Here is a 19,597-nt window from a genome sequence, read left to right as displayed (position 1 = left end):
ATGTATTATTCATTGAGCCTATGAGTTATTTATTTACTGCTTAGAGCACATACCTAGTAGTAAAGGAGGGTAGTTCAACACTATCATGTGCAAGACAACACAACACACGCCCTACACGTGGGTTTGAATGCTCCAGAGACGGGCGAGACCAAAGTCACCTAGGGGGTGGCAGCAGTGTTGCCAGATTGTGTGAGGAGAAATAAGCAACCAGGTCTATGAAAACAAGCCCAAAAGAAGCGATATAACCTATTTGGAAATAGCTGATCTACAAGTAGATTTGCTATTTTCAAAACTATCTTGGAAAAAAGTGGAACATTTATATTTTTGAACACAAATCTTGCCACTGGTTTAAACAACATTAGGAACCAAGCACGCCCAAATAAGCGACTACACTTTAGAAACAACCCGCTTACTGAAAAAGAAGCCCAAACTCGCGTATAATTAGCAGACATGGCAACGCTGGGTGGCAGCCGTGGCACCTTTACCCTCCACCTCCACCATATAATCTTAATGTCCTTGACTATTGTTAACTTTTTCTCACAAATTCAAGGTTGTATTCACATTCCTGTGGTATAGTAATATGAAACCAAGCACCTATAAAGAACATCAATGTAACACATATGTCAAGGATATCATGTCATGGTTAGTCGGTCACCCCCACTTGCCTACCAAGTGATACTGTCCAAAATGACACGCTGGTGCGTGGAAACGCTGAGATTTTTAAAGGGACAAAAAAACGTGTAATATGGTAGTATTATCCATTTCATTACTGTGTTCCAGGAGTTTGTAGCATATATAGCCTTGGATCAACACTATCGTAGATGTATTTTATCGATTTTTGACATTTGCATATTTAAGTAATTGTCAGTCTTGGTAAAAAATACATCTATGATATGCTTGATCCAAGGCTAGTGGAAAGTGGGGTCTACACCATAGAGGTATAATATAACGGTCCACACGCATAGTGGACATTGAAGTGTGTATTTTAAGATTCTGCCAGGTAACAGGCTGAAATAATGTCCCATGGAGATGGAGTTAATTCATTTTTAACCCTTTAATACACATATTCTGAACCCAAACCTGAAAATGGAAGAAATAGAAAAGAGCATAAATTCAAATCTTCAATGTCAAATAAAATACAAATAAATCCCATACAATTTGGACCCGAGGAATTCATTAAAGTGGTCATTATTAAGCACATATTGACTCTATTAGGCTACAGGACAAAAACAGCACCAAAAAGGCAAAAATGTTGACAAAAAAATATGACATGTATGCTAAAAATTATATAAAACACAATACCAATTGGTATTATTAAAGGGGAGAAATAATCGACCAAAGTTAAGTTTCCGAACTTTTTGTGGGCAGTTTATTTCATACAATTTGTTTTTTGGACTTAATAAAAATTGGTATTATTAATATTCAAGCATATCTTCACTCTTGCTATTTGAGGGCAAAAATGTAATAAATAAAACTGAGCGAACAATGTTCAGATTACTATATTTGTCAGATCTATATTTGTCTCTTTACTATTGTTGATCGTTTTCTTGCCGAATATTTTCTCATAATCCTTGGAGTGTGTATTTAAAGGCTCTATACTTAGGGTGTCTGCCTCCTGGACCAAACCTCGAAGATGGTTCCACAGGAGAGGAGCCTGACAGTTGAAAGTTCTCTCTTGGAGATTCTAGACCCACAAAGTAAGCCTTCATAGCCTACTGGGAATGCAGGGACACACAGTATTTAGTAAAAAGACAAATATAGATGTAATCTGAACATTCTTGGCTCCGTTTTTTAAATTTTTGCCCTAAAATAATTAAGATATGCTTAAATCTTAATAATACCAATTTTAATGAATTCCTTGAGTCCAAATTGTATGGAAAATGTGTTCATTTGTATTTTGTATACTTCCAAAGATTTGCTATGTTTCCCTTTTTGGATTTGGGTAGGATATGTGGGATAAAACCATTTAGTTTTAGTCCAGTTAGTCCAGTCTTAGTCGATAAAATTAACACTGCTGTAGCCTAATAGAGTCAAGATGTGATTGAATCTTAATAACTACTAACTTACTACTACTACTTAATAACCAAACTGTATGGTAATTTATTTTGTTTTTGTCTCTGGTTGTGTCCTTCAAAAGTTGTGGTCTTTTCTATTTCTTCCATTTTCAGGTTTGGGTTCAGGATATGTGTAGTAAAGGGTTAAAAATGAACCCCATTGGACATTATTTCAGCCTGTTATCACCAGAATCTTTAAATACACACTTCCAAGGATGAAAAAAAACAGGTGGCAGAAAATCCACCCTATGCGCGTAGACCCCAATTTCAATCTATATAGCATATATTTGATAGAAAAGTGGAAAGACACAAGAAGAAATGGGAAATAACATCTTGAGCTAGAACCCAACATATCTCAAATATGTGACTAGCCCCGTTTGGAACCTGCAGTAAACTGGCTGAGCCATAAGGCCAGTGTTCCTGCTTCAAAGTACTGTAGGCTATATACTATATCTATAACAGTTTTTATTGTGAGCTGCACCAATACTGCGATAGAGGGTATGCGCATGCTTAAAGTGAATGGCACATCGAGTGGCAAAGCGAGTGGCAAAGCAACATGCAAAGTGAGTTTAACATTGTTTAATGTTGTTTAATGCAATCAGATATGACTTTTCTGTTTGGATGCATGGGCTGTCAAGGCCAGAAAGTATTTTTTTGACACTCAGTAGGCATTCCTGCATAACTTCCAGGTTTGATGATGATGTCACACGCATACCCTCTATAATGTGCCAACGCAAATTTCCTCCTGTGAACGCAATATGATTCTGCTTCGAGCGTCAGCCGTCTGTGTAGAATAGATGTTCTCCACTTGATAAGGTTATTTTATTTTGAATCCCAGTGACAGAAAAAAATATATAATACTTTTAGCTGTTGCACACACTAAAGATTCAATCTTGCTCAAAGACACTTCAATTATTGATGAAAACTTCAACAGCCGTTTTGAAGAATGAAGATTGAACCTGCTGTGAATCTTCCAGCTACAGCCCAAAACAATCCTGGTTTGAATGACACAAACAAGACCACACCATTATAAACACATCCTTTATTCTCAACAGGATAATCAACCAAAAGGGTGAACATTATTTTCAGCATCATAGTAAATGGAAGCAGAGGGACATGGAGGGTGACCATAAAGTGCAGGTACCAACACTGGTTGAGGAGGGGAATTGGCAATGCTCAACGTAGTGCAAACTTCCCATTTGAATTCATAGGTTCTCTATGAATTCACTTGAATTAACATCATCACTGAGAACGGAGGGTACCGTTCTCACACACAGATAGCCACATAACGGTTGAATACTGGTGTGTATATACTGCCCTACAGAGGCAAACAGCAGAAACTACTGCTGTGTGTGTTTTCAATGTCACATGAACACATGTTTGTGGGGTTTCTGTGCATTAAAACGTCCAAGATTCTGTGCAGGTTTCGTAGGTTTCAACACAAGTTAGGATCATGAATGGTTAAATGACACTCCCAAAAGTAACACTTGTGGAGGAGACAGGAAGTTCCCCTGTGTCACTACTCAAGCGGTTACAAGCTCTTTGGCTTCGTACGGCAGTATAAACCCACCAGCTCAAAACAGATAACCAAGAAAACAAAAAAAATTGCATAAATTCATAATTCTACACACACCAGAGATGACACTAACATTAACCACACAGACGTCTTTTTTTTGTTACACAAACCCTAACAGACACACTCTGTGTACAGTGTCCCAATCAAACCATCAATCAAAAAATGATTCCTGGGTGAGCAGCACAAGACAAAAAAGGGAAACACTTTATGTTATAGGTCAAAGTGGTTCCCAGCCCCTGGACCCCTAGTACTCTTATTAACATTAAAGCTACAATCCAGGACTTATATCAATTCATAAAATGTTATGTAACCAATGTGTATGGACTATGTGACTATATGGAAGAAAAGACCGTTCCAGTTTTCTAGAATTACAAACACACAGGACAGTGTATGGAGTAGAACTACCACATCTGTGGTGGTTGGAGGCGTCTCTCTACTCTTCCACTGAAGAATTTCAACCCAGGTCTTGGGTAGGATACAGTACATACAATGTCAATAAAGTCTGTTGAAGTAGACGGCACACAGGATTGGACCCTAGATACGCCGCCATTTGTATTGTAGCTCATACATCGTTGCAATTAGCTCTCTCTGTCCAGAGAGGGAGTCAAGGGACATCAAACTCAGGATTGTAGCTTTAATTGCACTCACCTGGTGTCTCATATCAATGTAAGCCCCGATTAAACAGCTGGAATGACATGGACACCATATAAATGCAATGATCTTGCTGGTGGATGGAAAACCAGCAATACCAGGGGACCCTGAGGATGGGGACCAACTGCCATATCAGAATATTAAAGTTAACAAGGGTTGCAACGATTGATTCTTTTCTTAGCAATTATTCTATCAATTATTTTTTCCAATCATTGGATCGATAAACGTTGTTTTTGTTTTAAGATTTTAAATATATCAACGAATCGATGCAAAAAAAAACCGAATAGACTAAACCAATATTCTGATTAAACACTTAAGCCCTATTTTATACTTTGTCCTACAATAGTGTCAAGCAAAAACTGGCGATCTACAAGCTCACAACGCATCGTGAGCTTGTAGATATGCAATTTTCTCTATATATTTTTGATTCGTTACATCCCTATTGTTAACCTAACAGAGTTGTGAAACGGCTACAGAGACAATAGACCCAATGTTAGTGTTACACTCAACTTTATGAAGTAATATTGAACTTCAAGGCAGTTGGACATGGCTGTGGCTCTGCAAAGCACTTATATATATATAAAAAATAAGGGAAAGTGATTACACAAAGTTAAAACAAAACGTGTAGGCCTTCTGAATAGGAAAGTAAGGGTAAACTGTATACAAGTGCTACAAAAACTATAGTAATACTTCAGCCGTAAAAAGTATGCGAGTACATACAGAGCATTTCTGTGTTAAAATAGGAATATTTAACAAAATAGTTTATACAAAAATTCGATACATGAGACTACATTTAAAGCATTTATCAAAGTGTGTGTATGTTTGTAAGCTTCACTAGAATCAGTGAAAAGTTTGTCGTTTCCTTTGGCACAGAAGCCTAAGGACTGTAATAATCTGCAAACACTTAAGCAGAAAGCCAAGTTATAAACAGAATGTATAAAAGAAAAAACACACTTCACTTGAACCTATGTTAGTCATAGGCTCCTTTATCGTAAAACTCCCAAAAGGTGTTCCATTTTAATTAACAGCCTGTATCATAGTGTCCACTAGAAGTTTTGTCAAAGCTCTGGCACCTTTTTTCATTGTTTTTTAGGGTGAAAGCATATGCAACTGCCTCCAGAGCAGTGTTTCTCAACCTGTGGGCTGAGACCCAAAAGCATACACATTCTGACAAGGTCTTGGAAGAAGAACAAACCACTTAAACCCTATATACTTCATTGACCGGGGTCCCCCAGAGCTCTATCCTTGGCCCCTTAATCTTTCCCTCTACACCAAATCTCTTTGCCGAAAATAGCCAATCTACTGTACAACCACTCGTAGATCTTCTATTTTTTTCCCAATTAAATTCAAGGTCCAGTGTGAAACCAGTATAGTAAGAAAGAAACACTTCACTGAACTTAGCACTGCACCTATCTTCCCTTTCAGAGAACCGGCTCTCCCAAGCATTTCAAACGTGAAACTATTAAACTAGGGCTGTCTCAATTAACATGTTAACGAATGCCATTAATTTGAAATGTTTAACAAGTTAATGAAAACATTTATGGAATTGATGTCAATAACATGATTTGTGTGGGTTTTATTTTGAAGTGCACATCCGGAAGTGTCATTCGTTTTTTTGTGTATGGGTGCTGGTCAGGAAGTGAGACATAACTTTGACCCGGAGACAGTTTAGTATTTTTCAAAACAGGGATTATCCTTTGTTAAACATTACAAAATTAGGTAAATACTGCTTGAAACACATATTCTCTGCTGTTTCACAGTTTATTTAAAATGTAATGTGTTTATTTCTGAAACAGACATTTGACTGGTAAATGGACTGAGTATGTTTCATGTGCCACCGGCTTCGAATGTTATCAATGCATTGAATTTGAATGGGAGATTATCCCGTTTTATCAGACCATTGAATGGGCGAGTAGGCGACGAGTAGGCGATATACTGACCTACCCGCAATTTGTCAGACCATTCATTGGGCGTAATCAGGAGCTACTGACCTACTCGGAGGCGAAACAGTCCCTTTCACGTCACAACGTTCAGGACGGCAACTCAGTCGCTTTAGCTCGCTCGGTGGTCCTTCACCTGGTTCTAGTTCGCCTGAGACTGCGCGCCTCCGTCATGAAACCAAAACAGGACTTGTTAAGTCATCTCCGTCGGTAGGTCAGTATGTCTTGATAACACCCAATGAATGGTAGGTCAGTATGTCGCCTACTTCGCCCATTCAATGGCTGGTAAAAAGTGATAATGTCCCATTCAATGCACTGATAGCATCCGAATGGGGTGGTGGATCAGAGTCCAAAGGAAAAAAAAGATAGTTTGGAGAAGAAACCTAAGTCTGTGCTCTTCGACTCGAATTTATGAATTAAATACGTTCTATTAAACAATAGTATTTAATTTGATATAACTTTTGCGTGGATTCCTCATTAATATGCTTTATAGTAGTTTAATATGGTAATAGTATGCGATTGAACATTTTGTATTAATCACAGCAATTCATGAGATTAATTTGTTGTCATTTATTGTTTGACAGACTAATTTAAACTCTTCAAGGAAAATGCTGCATATTTTCTTTTAGAATGACACCTACAGGTCCATCGATGGTTCACATGGCTGAGACTACTGGACCAGTTGTTTAGTGGAAAAAAAATATGAATACCTGAATACCTTCAGCTTTGTCTGAAATCAGACAGACATTCAGAGATCTCTACCGACTGATTGGCAGGTGGAGATATCCAATCATCTGGCTACCCGAGACTAGGCCTAGGGTTGAGTCCTACACTGTAAAATCCTTTTCATTTATACATTTGTAACTCTGCGAGTATACAAATGTAACAATTTGGTTACATTTGTAGTACACACATTTTACTGTGTACTTCTCCTCTTAACTGTGTTCCTCTCAGATTTCTACGTTGTTTACTTATAGAAAAAAACAATGGTTAGTGGGCTGCCCTCACAAAACTAAATACTGACCTGTGACTGACACACACAAAGCAGTTCTCTCCAGCACCCAGACAGCAATTTAATAACCAAAACATTCTAGTGGACACACAAACAATCCTCAGAGTAACCCAGGAGATTTGTGTATATATTTTTTTGAATGTAGACGGACAGTTAGGACTTGTACTTGATGACATCAGTGATGACATTGCATGGACCACCATTAAGAGTTCAAGTTAAGTGTGAGAGAACAGACTGTAGGCATTAAGAGATATCGTGTGAGGCACAGGGTTTGAGTCTCACAAACCAATTCCAGTTCCGCATTGAGAAGAATGGGATTAGAACTGATAAACATAATTCGGCATCAAAAGGCATCAGAAAAATCTCTATTCCAGCTGTCTCACTCTTCAATTAGTTGCAATTTTGCTCCAAGCCCTGAATTTTAAGTATTAAACAAATGTGAAAAATGAACACTCTTTGAAAGAGATTAGACCTAATTTTGCTAGTTTTAAAAAGGTCATAATTAAGATGTTTGTTGTAGTATAAACCAGTTTCAAAATATTCCCACGAGGGTGATAATAATAATCATCATCATCATCATCATCATCATCATCATCATCATAGACATTGAGAACTGAAAAAGAATGAATACGCAGAACTGGAACAGCTAGGATTGAAACCATACCCAGCCTGGCTGAGGGTACGAGAGACTTGGATGTGTGCTGTCGGGTGTCGAGTTCATCTGTCTGGTTGGACAGATCACTGGTCCCTGGCTTCATACAACAACTTGGCTGCCTGTGTGTGGGAAATAAAGAGATTTGGAGAGACAGGGGGGAGGGTTTGGAAAGAGAGCAAGGGTAAAAGAAAGGGGGGGGGGGGAGAGAGTGTGGGGACGTGAGAGAAAGAAAGAGACAGACAGACAGACAGACAACAGAAAGATTGGGGAGAGGAAGAGAGGCAGATATTGATTCTGAGATCATAGTCTTCCACTCTTACACCCACATTCACTTGCACATACACCCTTTTCTACTAATATTTATTTTTCATTCATACTGTGTATCCATTGTTGTATTATTTATGTTGCCAAATAATTTTTGTTTGCCGTTTATTTTTTTCTAATTACTTTGTATTTTTGTTTTTTAAGATGAGCAATGATATGTTATAATAAAGGTAGGCATAAATAGCTATGAAATATACACAATATACACTAAAAAATATATAAAATGTACATTATAGACTGTATAATAGTGTAGGAAGAGAAATAAACATCAGGCTGTTAATTGGTACACTGGCTGTTGTGGGGATTGAACATGTGACCGTAAGGACAGCTTCTCTCTGATCACCACACTTCCCACTGCCACAAATAATAATCCCTGGGGGCCTGGACTGAATGACACAAAGGCATAAACCTTTATACATAACAGCTTGTCTTGCTTCCTCTAGGAGTGAAAGACAAGAGGAGGCTAAATGCGAGTTCATAATAACAGGTTGTCAGACAGTGACTCAAACCCTGGTGCACTACACTCTTCAACTGTTGGTCTCTCACTACAGCTGCAGATATACAATTTGAATAGTCATAAACTGCTGAATGTACATACTGTATACAGTACATTACAGTGCACTATGTAAACAGATATAGTATAATGCGTCTTATACTGTATATCCTGCATTAGGCATATTCATTTCCATTATTAAGTGTATCCAGTCCCTGCACCAACTGTACTGTGAAAATATTGAATCTGTTAATGTGTCTTGACAATGTGTTGACACATATATGGCCACAATGGAAACAAGCCCCCAGGACTTTTTTTGTGTTATCCTTTTAGCCCAAATGTCTGACTGTACTTTATGCTGTTTACATTTCTGTCCAATAAAGTATACAATCAATCAACCACTCAAACACCATCAAAGGGATCCTAGCAATCCAGAATTTCAATCATTATTGCTATTATTATTTTCATTACATCCAGTATTATCACCATTATCTTCTTGATTTGTGTACCTTGTGCATGGCGGCCAGCCACATTGACGCCACCTTTTTGTCCTCAGCAGCTTCCATACGAAGCTGCTGGGCATCCTGGGAGCCCATTGGCTTATAATGGAGCAACATACCACTGGCCCGCGAGGTTCCTCCTGGACGTACAGTACACACATAAAGAGAGAGATGAACTGGTATGACAGAGATTAAGAATGTCTGATAATAATGAAGGACTAAATTACCTGTCAACTAAATAGGATACAATTGTCAAAGAGGCTATACAATATATCATTCATCTGTCTCTTTAGCCATAAAAGAAGACAGCAAACTGGCTTCACTTCAGATTTCTACCATCAAGGGCTACCATGACATTTTGTAGAACATTTTGCGGAATATGTGACAATTTCCATGTTAGCCTGGTATCTTTTCTGGCACAATCCAAAAATAGTTGGAATAAGAAATAGCTGAAACTTCAGTTCACTGAAAGAAATCAACAACACATTAGAATCACTCACTGCAACTAACTGGTTCCACAAGCTAGATATTTAATGACACTTGTAATCTAAGTAATGCCAATGACTTAAAGAGGCCACTTTAAAGGTACCTCAGCGGACAACGGATCAAGTGTCTTATACTCCAAATATGAGAATGACAAATGTCCAGGAAAGGACAACAAACAGCACACAAAATGCCAAGGTATCCATTTACCAATATCTGCTTCCTGTATCAGTTTATATTCCTGTGAGAACGTGCATTCAGCATTTTAACTGTATAATATCACTAATGTACTAGACAAGACAGACAGTTCAATAATAATTATTAAAAACGTATTTTTTTTACGTAAAGTATCAAAACCAAACCAACACAACACATGGAACATGCAGGTTCCTCACAAACAAAAAGATGACAAATGGATGAGCAACATAAATAAATAAAATAATCTAATTCATCTGAATTTCTGTCCAGTACCAAACAGAAAAGAACACAAACACACATTGTCTTCAAAGCCAGGAACCAAGGAAAAAGGACTTGATCCCAACTCACGTCACTCTATTTAGAATTGGGAAAAATTGGTAAAAAGGTGACATCCAGGGAAATTTCTTCCAGGGAAAAGAATCCATATTTTAGCTCAGAAGAAAGACTTGACTGAGAATAAAGACTCTTTTGGAAAGAGTATGCCACTATGGAATTAATGTTAATGTCCACCACTCCCAGGACACACCGGCTATGAAATGGGACGCACACAAGATGCATGGGAATAATAGAGTGATTTGGAGTGACACTGAGAAGATTGAGACACTTTATGGAGCCGGCCAGGTCTAACCTTCAGAGATATACTGACTGTCCAGTAGACTGGTGTAAGTGTGAATGTCATTCTCTAAGCCCAGTAGGAGAAGAAAAGACCCCAGGCCACCGTGAGTCAAAGCAGTACAAGAAGAAGAAAGAAGGTTGTTAATATAAAACAGAACACATTATTGTTAGAAACATAATTCATGTTAGCTGTAGTATTTTTGCTTGGTCACTATAGTAGCATCAGGTTGTACTGTTGGAGCAGTGAAGACCCTGTGCCTTACCTCCTGGACTGGTACCGTCTGTCAACACCTGCATGCTGGAAATACGAGACAACTCCACCTCAAAATGACTCTCTCCATCTAGGAACAGATACCTTGGGGGGGGGGGGGGGGGGGGGGGGGGTGCTGTGAGCTTGTATAAATCAGGCTTCATTGGTTAGTTGAGATTTACAGACCTCCACAGGTCAGGGGTCAATTCTGGACGGTGTCTAAAGAAACACTGACAGTACCTGTGGTTATTGGAGAGGCGACACATCATGGTCTCAGACTTGTCTGATGTGCCCAGAGTGACCACAAATGTCCCACCTAAGAACGAAAACAGAACAAAACCATTCACTGAAAAAGCTGAAAAATTGAATAAAACAGAACACAAAAAAGCACTTCACCCATTTTCAATAGCATCTTCATATAATTCAGAGGTGGGCTGTAGACAGTTCAGCAACCTGCCGAACAATGACATCATCGGTGGGGATTCTAAGCTAATGGAAACTACAGCCTCTTTCCCAGAAAGTAAGCATGCTGAAATAGAAGCCATTGTTCTTGCTTCTATAAAAAGCTAACCTCTGAGATGCAGAGCGAGTAGACATGAAATGGTACCATCTTACAATGAGTATTAGTGAGGACCAACAATATGAAGATACGGTTGAAAATAGGTGAAGTGCTCCTTTACAATTTTTTATTTAATAGAAATAAATAGAAAGTTCCATGTAAAATGTACACTGCAGTCCAGCACAATGAAATCTACCAGAGCCTTGTTCCACTGAGCTATTGATAATGTCACTATGAATAAAGCATACAGTATGAGGCCAACCCACTCTTCCCCATGGAGCACCATACATACTGGCTGCTAATGGATTTATCATTAAGAGCCTGGCTGAGTGACACGGAGTGGTGGTGAAGGGCCTTATTTATAACCACAAACTGAACTAACTAAACCAGAGCATGAGGATGGGTGTACATAGGGCTATAATGGTATGAAAAAGTATGCAGTGGTTTACCTCACCATTTTAAAATCCTTTAATGCAATCTTAGATTAGATTAACTTGTGCGGTGAATATCATTTTTCCACAAATGCGGCACACTGCCTTGACAATGTGGCTTAGAAACTGAAGTTAATGTCAACTACTGGCTAGCATCAACTGTATGGGTATTACCACATAGAATAATGTGCTCGCTATAAACACTTGCTATCTAACTCAAACTGTTTACTTTAGGCGAGAGAGAGAGACGAGCGTGCACGCCACCGCCACACTCAGCGTTGCCATGTCCTCTAATTATAAGTGACTTTGGGCTACTTTTCAGAGCGACATTCAGCACAGTGTTGCCATGTCCGCAAATTATAAGCGACTTTGGCCTACTTTTACAAAATGGTCTCTCTCACACTGTGGTGGCTATGAGGTGGAGTAAAAAGAGTTGTAATTATTTTTAAGGCATTTCGGAATGATTATTAGAGTGCTATTTTCTGTGTGACACCAACATGCAACTAAGTATAAACCAAATTTTACATTTCTGATCAATAAAAAATTCTGCCATTGTGATTTACAGCAAGCGCTCACCTCCCATGAGCACTTTGAGCTGTTTGTCATAAAACTCCATCTCTTTGTGGGAGACGAGGCTGCACTCTGCACACTGCCTGACAGGATCCACAAAGCACATCCTGGGCAGGGCCACCTTCCTGCTGCAGCATTTGTCACAGAAACACCGGCCACACCGACGACAGTGGTGCTGGGAGACAAGCAAGAGACAGGCACTACAATTAGCACTATTAAGCCTGAGATATACTTTAGTTGCACGCAGGTGTCATGCACCAGAAATTGCCAATCTGTTGTGAGATTGTAGATCAGCTATTTTCAGTGCGTGACACCGCCAAGCAAAAAAACAAAAACATAACAAACATCAGAACCTGGCCAATTGACCTGGCCAATTGAAGAACCTTTGTCTGCACATCATTAATATCATCAACCAATCACATACTTGTATTGACTGTTGCTGACATTTCATGAGGCATACACAGTACATGCATAGGTAAGTGGGGGTGGGTTGTTCTATGAAAATAGTATCCTTTGGAATTCATTTTTACATTTCACATTGTACGTATTTAATTAATGAGTGTTCCTAAATATAAATGTAAAATGTAACATTGCCAGCTGTAGGGGCAGAGTCATTAATATCATGCCGTTTAGCTTGGAAAATATTCCTGGAAAATATTCCTGGAAGGATACACTCATATTTCCTCGCTCATAGCTGCTCAGAGATGCCTCCTAGTCCTCACTTCACACTCCATGGAGCAGGATTGGCATGATTGTCAAAATTGCAGACCGAATTAAACTTCTGGTTCAAGTGAGGATAGAGGAAACATCTGGCAATAGACTTAGAATGTAGCCAAACCCAAAGCATACTATGTTTGTTTTGGTGTTTTCAGCACCCTCTGGTGGACACCTTTGCAGAGTGATATACATACATACATACATACATACATACATACATACATACATACATACACAGACAGCCTCATTGTAATAGAAATAATAATATAACTAACATAATGGGAGGATACATACCATCTCACTGGCCATTTAATTGTCTAATTGCACTTTGCAACATAATTTGCTATCGAAATTGAGTCACACAGGAAAATGAAACACGAAAATCTATCAGTTAGTGTTCTCCAACCGGTTTAATTTATGCTGCTCATAGTTTAAGAGAAGTCACCATACAGCAACAACAAAAATAAACGTTCTAGTGATGTGTAAGTTTTGTCTAACTTCATTGCTTTTTCATATAAACTCATACAACAGTGACTTGCACCCCACAGTAGTTACAAAACAAAACAGACCTTTCTTGTGATGAAGTCAAACTTGGTATCACACTGCATACATCTGGGACACTGTAAGATAATTGAAAACAGGATGTTATGCAAGACATGGTGCTGCTGGCTGGATTCAAGTTCAGCAGGATCTAAAACAGGCAGGAGTTCAACAGGGCAAAAAGGTGCTGAATCACACAAAACGTTTTAGCGGAAGATATTTCCTCACATACTGACATAGACCCATGAAACTGAAATACAAGAAGTCTGTCCGCCAGCACAGATACTTAAATTACAGATATATTATTACGGTTCCAATATGTAGTCCAGACATAAAACTTGTTTCTGTCTTGTTTCTTTCTTTGTGCTTAAAGCATTTGTATTGAATGCTAAAATTGCATTTGTGACACACAAGCCTGCATCATTACATTGGAAGCGAACATTTATTTATTTTAGGTCAAAACCATGACATTCGCTAGTTACTGTCACTGTCAGTCAGCTGGCGTTAGAAACGATATTAACTGCACAGACTTCCGAGGCACAGCAAGTGGCTGGTGTAACTGAAAAATGTTAACAGCACACATTTCAACTATTATGTCCAGCCAATCCCTGTTTTGCAGCTAGCATTACAGGGAAAAAAACATCCTGTGTATGGAAAACAAGCAGGTAAATAATCATTAACTTGACTAAGCTCACTTCTGTGCCAAATGCTTCTCTAAGCAGCCAGTGCAAGCAAGGCAGCTCGCATTTCTCCTCCCCAACCCACATAATGTATCTTTCTGCTTGCATGATGCCATAACCTCGGTCAGCCAAGACAAACCAGAGGGACAGAGGAGGGCTATTGTTACTGGATAGTACATATCAGTGGTGTAAAGTAACTAAGTACATTTACTCAAATACTGTACAATTTTGAGGTATTTTTTACTTTACTGGAGTATTTCCAATTTACTTTTACTCCACTACAATTATTTGAAAACTTTAGTTTCTAATTACTTTATAAATTATTATTACAAAACATACATTAACCACTTCATCCCTATATACATTTCGGCCATTTGAAAATAGCCCATAGCAGCTCACAATGCGTTGCAGATCTGCTATTTTCAAAAGATTTTTGTTATACATTTGAAAACTTGTGAAATGGAACCTTCTGCATAATGAGTATTTTTACTTTCTACTTTTGGTACTTTAAGTACATTTTGATACAAATACTTTTTGTATTTTGACTTTTGTCAATTTTGAATTCCGGACTTCTATTTGTAACAGAGTATTTCTACATTGCACTATTGATACTTTTACACAAAAAAAAAAGTAATACTTTCTCCACTGTTGTTACTGAATTGTAGATATCAGTCCTAAATGTTTGGCAATCCACAAGCTTTCCTTGCCTCCACTCAGCCAGTCAACAGTCTCTACATATACATTGTTGCTTATCAATACATGCCACAGGCATAACATAGTAATTATACGAAAACACGTTTTGAGATGTTTGAGGCGCCAGTGAACATGTTAAATCCACTTGCCAGACAGCTTATAGACTATAGTGGCAGTTGCAGGACATAGTAGCTGTTAGCTGTAGCTTGCTAGCTTGAAATTAGTTCTCTTGACAGGCTGTTACACCCAGATTTGTGACATATCGTAGTATGTGACTTCCAGGGTACCACTTGCAATAAAAGGCGTTTGCGATGTTACATCTTATTATCACATGACACATTCTCTTTTGTGACATTTTGAAACGAAATGTCAAAATGTTCCAAATCACATAACTATAGTTTACCTCAAATAAACTTCACATTGATAGGAGCATGAAGTCATGTTAAACAATTAAAGTCCCAGTTCTTGTCTACTGTTAATTACAAAGAATTACATTAATAATAATGTAGATCGAATCAGACAGAGAAGACGTTCAGATGAGGTAATAATACACAGTGGTGGAAACTAAGCCCAATTTTGAGTTACTTTTTACTTTAATTAAGTATTTCCAATTTGCAATACTTTGACAAAATCTTAGAGGTAAATATTGTACTTTTACTACACTACAATTATTTGAAAACCTTAGCTACTAGTAGGTACTTTGCAACAGATATAAATTATTATATTATAAAACATATACTAACCACTTAAGCCCTATTTTATACCTAGGCTATTTGAAAATAGCAGATCTACCAGCTCACCAGCTTTGCATATCTGCTATTTTCAAACATTTTAGCACTTTTACTTTTGGTACTTTAAGTACATGCCAATACTTTTGTACTTTTACTCAGTAACATTTTCAACACGGGCCTTTTACTTGTAACAGTTTTTATTTTTTATTGCGTTGATGCTATTTAAGTAAAATATCTGAGTACTTCTTCCACCACAGATAATACATTCCATGATTTCCATCATAAGAGCATGGTCACAGAATCAAATGAGTCACCACTTCTGCTGTAACACCGAGCAGTGCCTACATTACAACGCCCAGGTCCGGGGGACCTAATGTGGCAGGATTCCATCGTCCAACCGCTACCACTAACGTACCTCTTTATCCGGAACCCACTGGGGCTCGTCCAGTGAGAACGGACTGTTGAAAGCACCGTTCTCCGGCACCATGCGAAGGCCACTCGGGCTTCGGACTAGTTTTTTGCCATCAGGCACCGAAGACATTTTCCAGCAACAACAGATTTCTGTACAAACAGTCAGTTAGGGCTCCTTTCCGACCATTGTTGCCAGGTTATGTGAGAGAAATAAGCAACGAGGTCTAGGAAAACAAGCCCAAAAGAAACCACATGAGCACTTTAAACCTACTGCATCTACAAGCTCACAGGAGCTCGTAGATCTGTGGAATATTTGGAATATTTGTTAAACATTCGAACAACACAAATGCTCCCCTGCCTGGTCACAAAACATTTTCATGAAAATATTTGAGAACCACGGATTAAATAATAATTAAAAAGATGTTGGCAAGCAAGCAAGCCTAAATAAGCAAGTACACTTTAGAAACAAGAAACAACAAAAACGCAACCCGTGTAACTACCAATTTTTACAAGCAACTGTACAGAAAAATAAGCCCAAAGTCGCTTATAATAAGAAGACGTGGCAACGTCGTTTCCGACACAAACTCCCAGACACACCCACAAACAGTTGATTGACAGGACTCTCGTTAAATGGCTAGGGAACTGAACACTAACACGTGACACACTGGCGAAGCACAGACTCTTGATCCCATAGCCTGGGGGGATTATGGCGTCCGGATTGGGCCAGAGCTATGGGCCAGAGGTCCATAGTGGTGTGAACATGGTAAATAAAAGAACCTTACTTTTTTAATCAATGTATTAATTTATTTACAAATGCGTTAAATATAACAAAATACATATTTATGTATATACACACACACACACACACAAAATATCAAATATTGTATATGCAGGGCCAGGGGTGTAGTGGTGGGCATTGCTAGGCTGTACTAGGCTCTTGTCAGCCCTGTAGCCCCTTTGCACTTGAGATTAACCACTGTGTCCACGGGCAATAGTTTTACATGGGTTTGTGTCCACCGGCAATAGTTTTGAATGAAAATTTCTAGGCTATAGTATAGTACTGCCCCGTACAACCTAACAGAGCCCAGCACAGCCCACCAGAGCCCATTATAGCCCATTATAGCCCAGCAGTCCGGCACATTCCAGCACACAAAGTCTAGCCCACTGGGAGAATAGCCTAGGGTATGGGTGTAGTTAAATGACTGTAATAGGCTATACAGGGCTGGGTCCAGCTGGAATAGGCTAGACTAGAATGTTCTAGGCCTTACTAGACTCTAATAGGCTCTATTAGGCTGTACTAGGCTCTTGTCAGCCCTGTAGCCCCTTTGCACTTGAGATTAACCACTGTGTCCACGGGCAATAGTTTTACATGGGTTTGTGTCCACCGGCAATAGTTTTACATGAAAATGTCTAGGCTATAGTATAGTAGTGCCCCGTACAACCTAACAGAGCCCAGCACAGCCCACCAGAGCCCATTATAGCCCACCAGAGCCCAGCAGTCCGGCACATTCCAGCACACAAAGTCCAGCCCACTGGGAGAATAGCCTAGGGTATGGGGGTAGTTAAATGACTGTAATAGGCTATACAGGGCTGGGTCCAGCTGGAATAGGCTAGAATAGAATGTTCTAGGTCTTACTAGACTATAATAGGCTCTATTAGGCTGTACTATGCTCTTGTCAGCCCTGTAGCCCCTTTGCACTTGAGATTAACCACTGTGTCCACGGGCAATAGTTTTACATGGGTTTGTGTCCACCGGCAATAGTTTTACATGAACATTTCTAGGCTATAGTATAGTACTGCCCCGTACAACCTAACATAGCCCAGCACAGCCCACCAGAGCCCAGCAGTCCGGCACATTCCAGCACACAAAGTCCAGCCCACTGGGAGAATAGCCTAGGGTATGGGGGTAGTTAAATGACTGTAATAGGCTATACAGGGCTGGGTCCAGCTGGAATAGGCTAGACTAGAATGTTCTAGGCCTTACTAGACTCTAATAGGCTCTATTAGGCTGTACTAGGCTCTTGTCAGCCCTGTAGCCCCTTTGCACTTGAGATTAACCACTGTGTCCACGGGCAATAGTTTTACATGGGTTTGTGTCCACCAGCAATAGTTTTACATGAAAATTTCTAGGCTATAGTATAGTACTGCCCCGTACAACCTAACAAAGCCCAGCAGAGCCCACCAGAGCCCATTATAGCCCACCAAAGCCCAGCAGTCCGGCACATTCCAGCACACAAAGTCCAGCCCACTGGGAGAATAGCCTAGGGTATGGGGGTAGTTAAATGACTGTAATAGGCTATACAGGGCTGGGTCCAGCTGGAATAGGCTAGACTAGAATGTTCTAGGTCTTACTAGACTCTAATAGGCTCTATTAGGCTGTACTAGGCTATTGTCAGCCCTGTAGCCCCTTTGCACTTGAGATTAACCACTGTGTCCACGGGCAATAGTTTTACATGGGTTTGTGTCCACCGGCAATAGTTTTACATGAACATTTCTAGGCTATAGTATAGTACTGCCCCGTACAACCTAACATAGCCCAGCACAGCCCACCAGAGCCCAGCAGTCCGGCACATTCCAGCACACAAAGTCCAGCCCACTGGGAGAATAGCCTAGGGTATGGGGGTAGTTAAATGACTGTAATAGGCTATACAGGGCTGGGTCCAGCTGGAATAGGCTAGACTAGAATGTTCTAGGCCTTACTAGACTCTAATAGGCTCTATTAGGCTGTACTAGGCTCTTGTCAGCCCTGTAGCCCCTTTGCACTTGAGATTAACCACTGTGTCCACGGGCAATAGTTTTACATGGGTTTGTGTCCACCAGCAATAGTTTTACATGAAAATTTCTAGGCTATAGTATAGTACTGCCCCGTACAACCTAACAAAGCCCAGCAGAGCCCACCAGAGCCCATTATAGCCCACCAAAGCCCAGCAGTCCGGCACATTCCAGCACACAAAGTCCAGCCCACTGGGAGAATAGCCTAGGGTATGGGGGTAGTTAAATGACTGTAATAGGCTATACAGGGCTGGGTCCAGCTGGAATAGGCTAGACTAGAATGTTCTAGGTCTTACTAGACTCTAATAGGCTCTATTAGGCTGTACTAGGCTATTGTCAGCCCTGTAGCCCCTTTGCACTTGAGATTAACCACTGTGTCCACGGGCAATAGTTTTACATGGGTTTGTGTCCACCGGCAATAGTTTTACATGAACATTTCTAGGCTATAATATAGTTCTGCCCCGTATAACCTAACAGAGCCCAGCACAGCCCACCAGAGCCCATTATAGCCCATTATAGCCCACCAGAGCCCAGCAGTCCGGCACATTCCAGCACACAAAGTCCAGCCCACTGGGAGAATAGCCTAGGGTATGGGGGTAGTTAAATGACTGTAATAGGCTATACAGGGCTGGGTCCAGCTGGAATAGGCTAGACTAGAATGTTCTAGGCCTTACTAGACTCTAATAGGCTCTATTAGGCTGTACTAGGCTCTTGTCAGCCCTGTAGCCCCTTTGCACTTGAG

The 19,597-nt window shown here is 39.8% G+C and overlaps 1 protein-coding gene across 2 annotated transcripts; it reads right to left on the bottom strand.

Annotated features, from left to right (window-relative positions):
* Window positions 1-7,269: 7,269 nt before the first annotated feature.
* Window positions 7,270-16,256, bottom strand: zfyve21 (zinc finger, FYVE domain containing 21). Of its 2 annotated transcripts, XM_084044818.1 has the most exons (8): window positions 16,088-16,256; window positions 13,598-13,648; window positions 12,318-12,486; window positions 10,992-11,067; window positions 10,765-10,856; window positions 10,515-10,568; window positions 9,215-9,345; window positions 7,270-8,007 (listed from the first exon to the last, which is right to left on the bottom strand). In XM_084044818.1, exons 1-8 carry the CDS (start codon window positions 16,211-16,213, stop codon window positions 7,972-7,974), a joined length of 735 nt encoding a protein of 244 aa, XP_083900944.1. In that variant the 5' UTR covers window positions 16,214-16,256; the 3' UTR covers window positions 7,270-7,971. The 2 variants fall into 2 exon arrangements, with proteins under 2 accessions (XP_083900944.1, XP_083900945.1); XM_084044819.1 differs by lacking the exon at window positions 10,515-10,568.
* Between the last annotated feature and the right edge of the window lie 3,341 nt (window positions 16,257-19,597).

This window comes from Gymnoscopelus microlampas (genome assembly GCF_963454915.1).
Source record: "Gymnoscopelus microlampas genome assembly, chromosome: 20".
In the NCBI taxonomy this organism is placed as follows: Eukaryota; Metazoa; Chordata; class Actinopteri; order Myctophiformes; family Myctophidae; genus Gymnoscopelus; species Gymnoscopelus microlampas.
The sequence above is the reverse complement of the archived record's forward strand: the minus strand, read 5'-3'. Positions and strand labels throughout refer to the sequence as shown.

Coding starts and splice junctions, on each gene's coding strand:
- zfyve21 (XM_084044818.1), bottom strand. CDS start 16,213: ATGTCTTCGGTGCCTGATGGCAAAAAACTAGTCCGAAGCCCGAGTGGC. Junction 10,857..10,991: donor CGCCTCTCCAATAACCACAG/GTACTGTCAGTG, acceptor CCCCCCCCCAAG/GTATCTGTTCCTAGATGGAG. Junction 9,346..10,514: donor CAGTCAGTATATCTCTGAAG/GTTAGACCTGGC, acceptor CTGTACGTCCAG/GAGGAACCTCGCGGGCCAGT.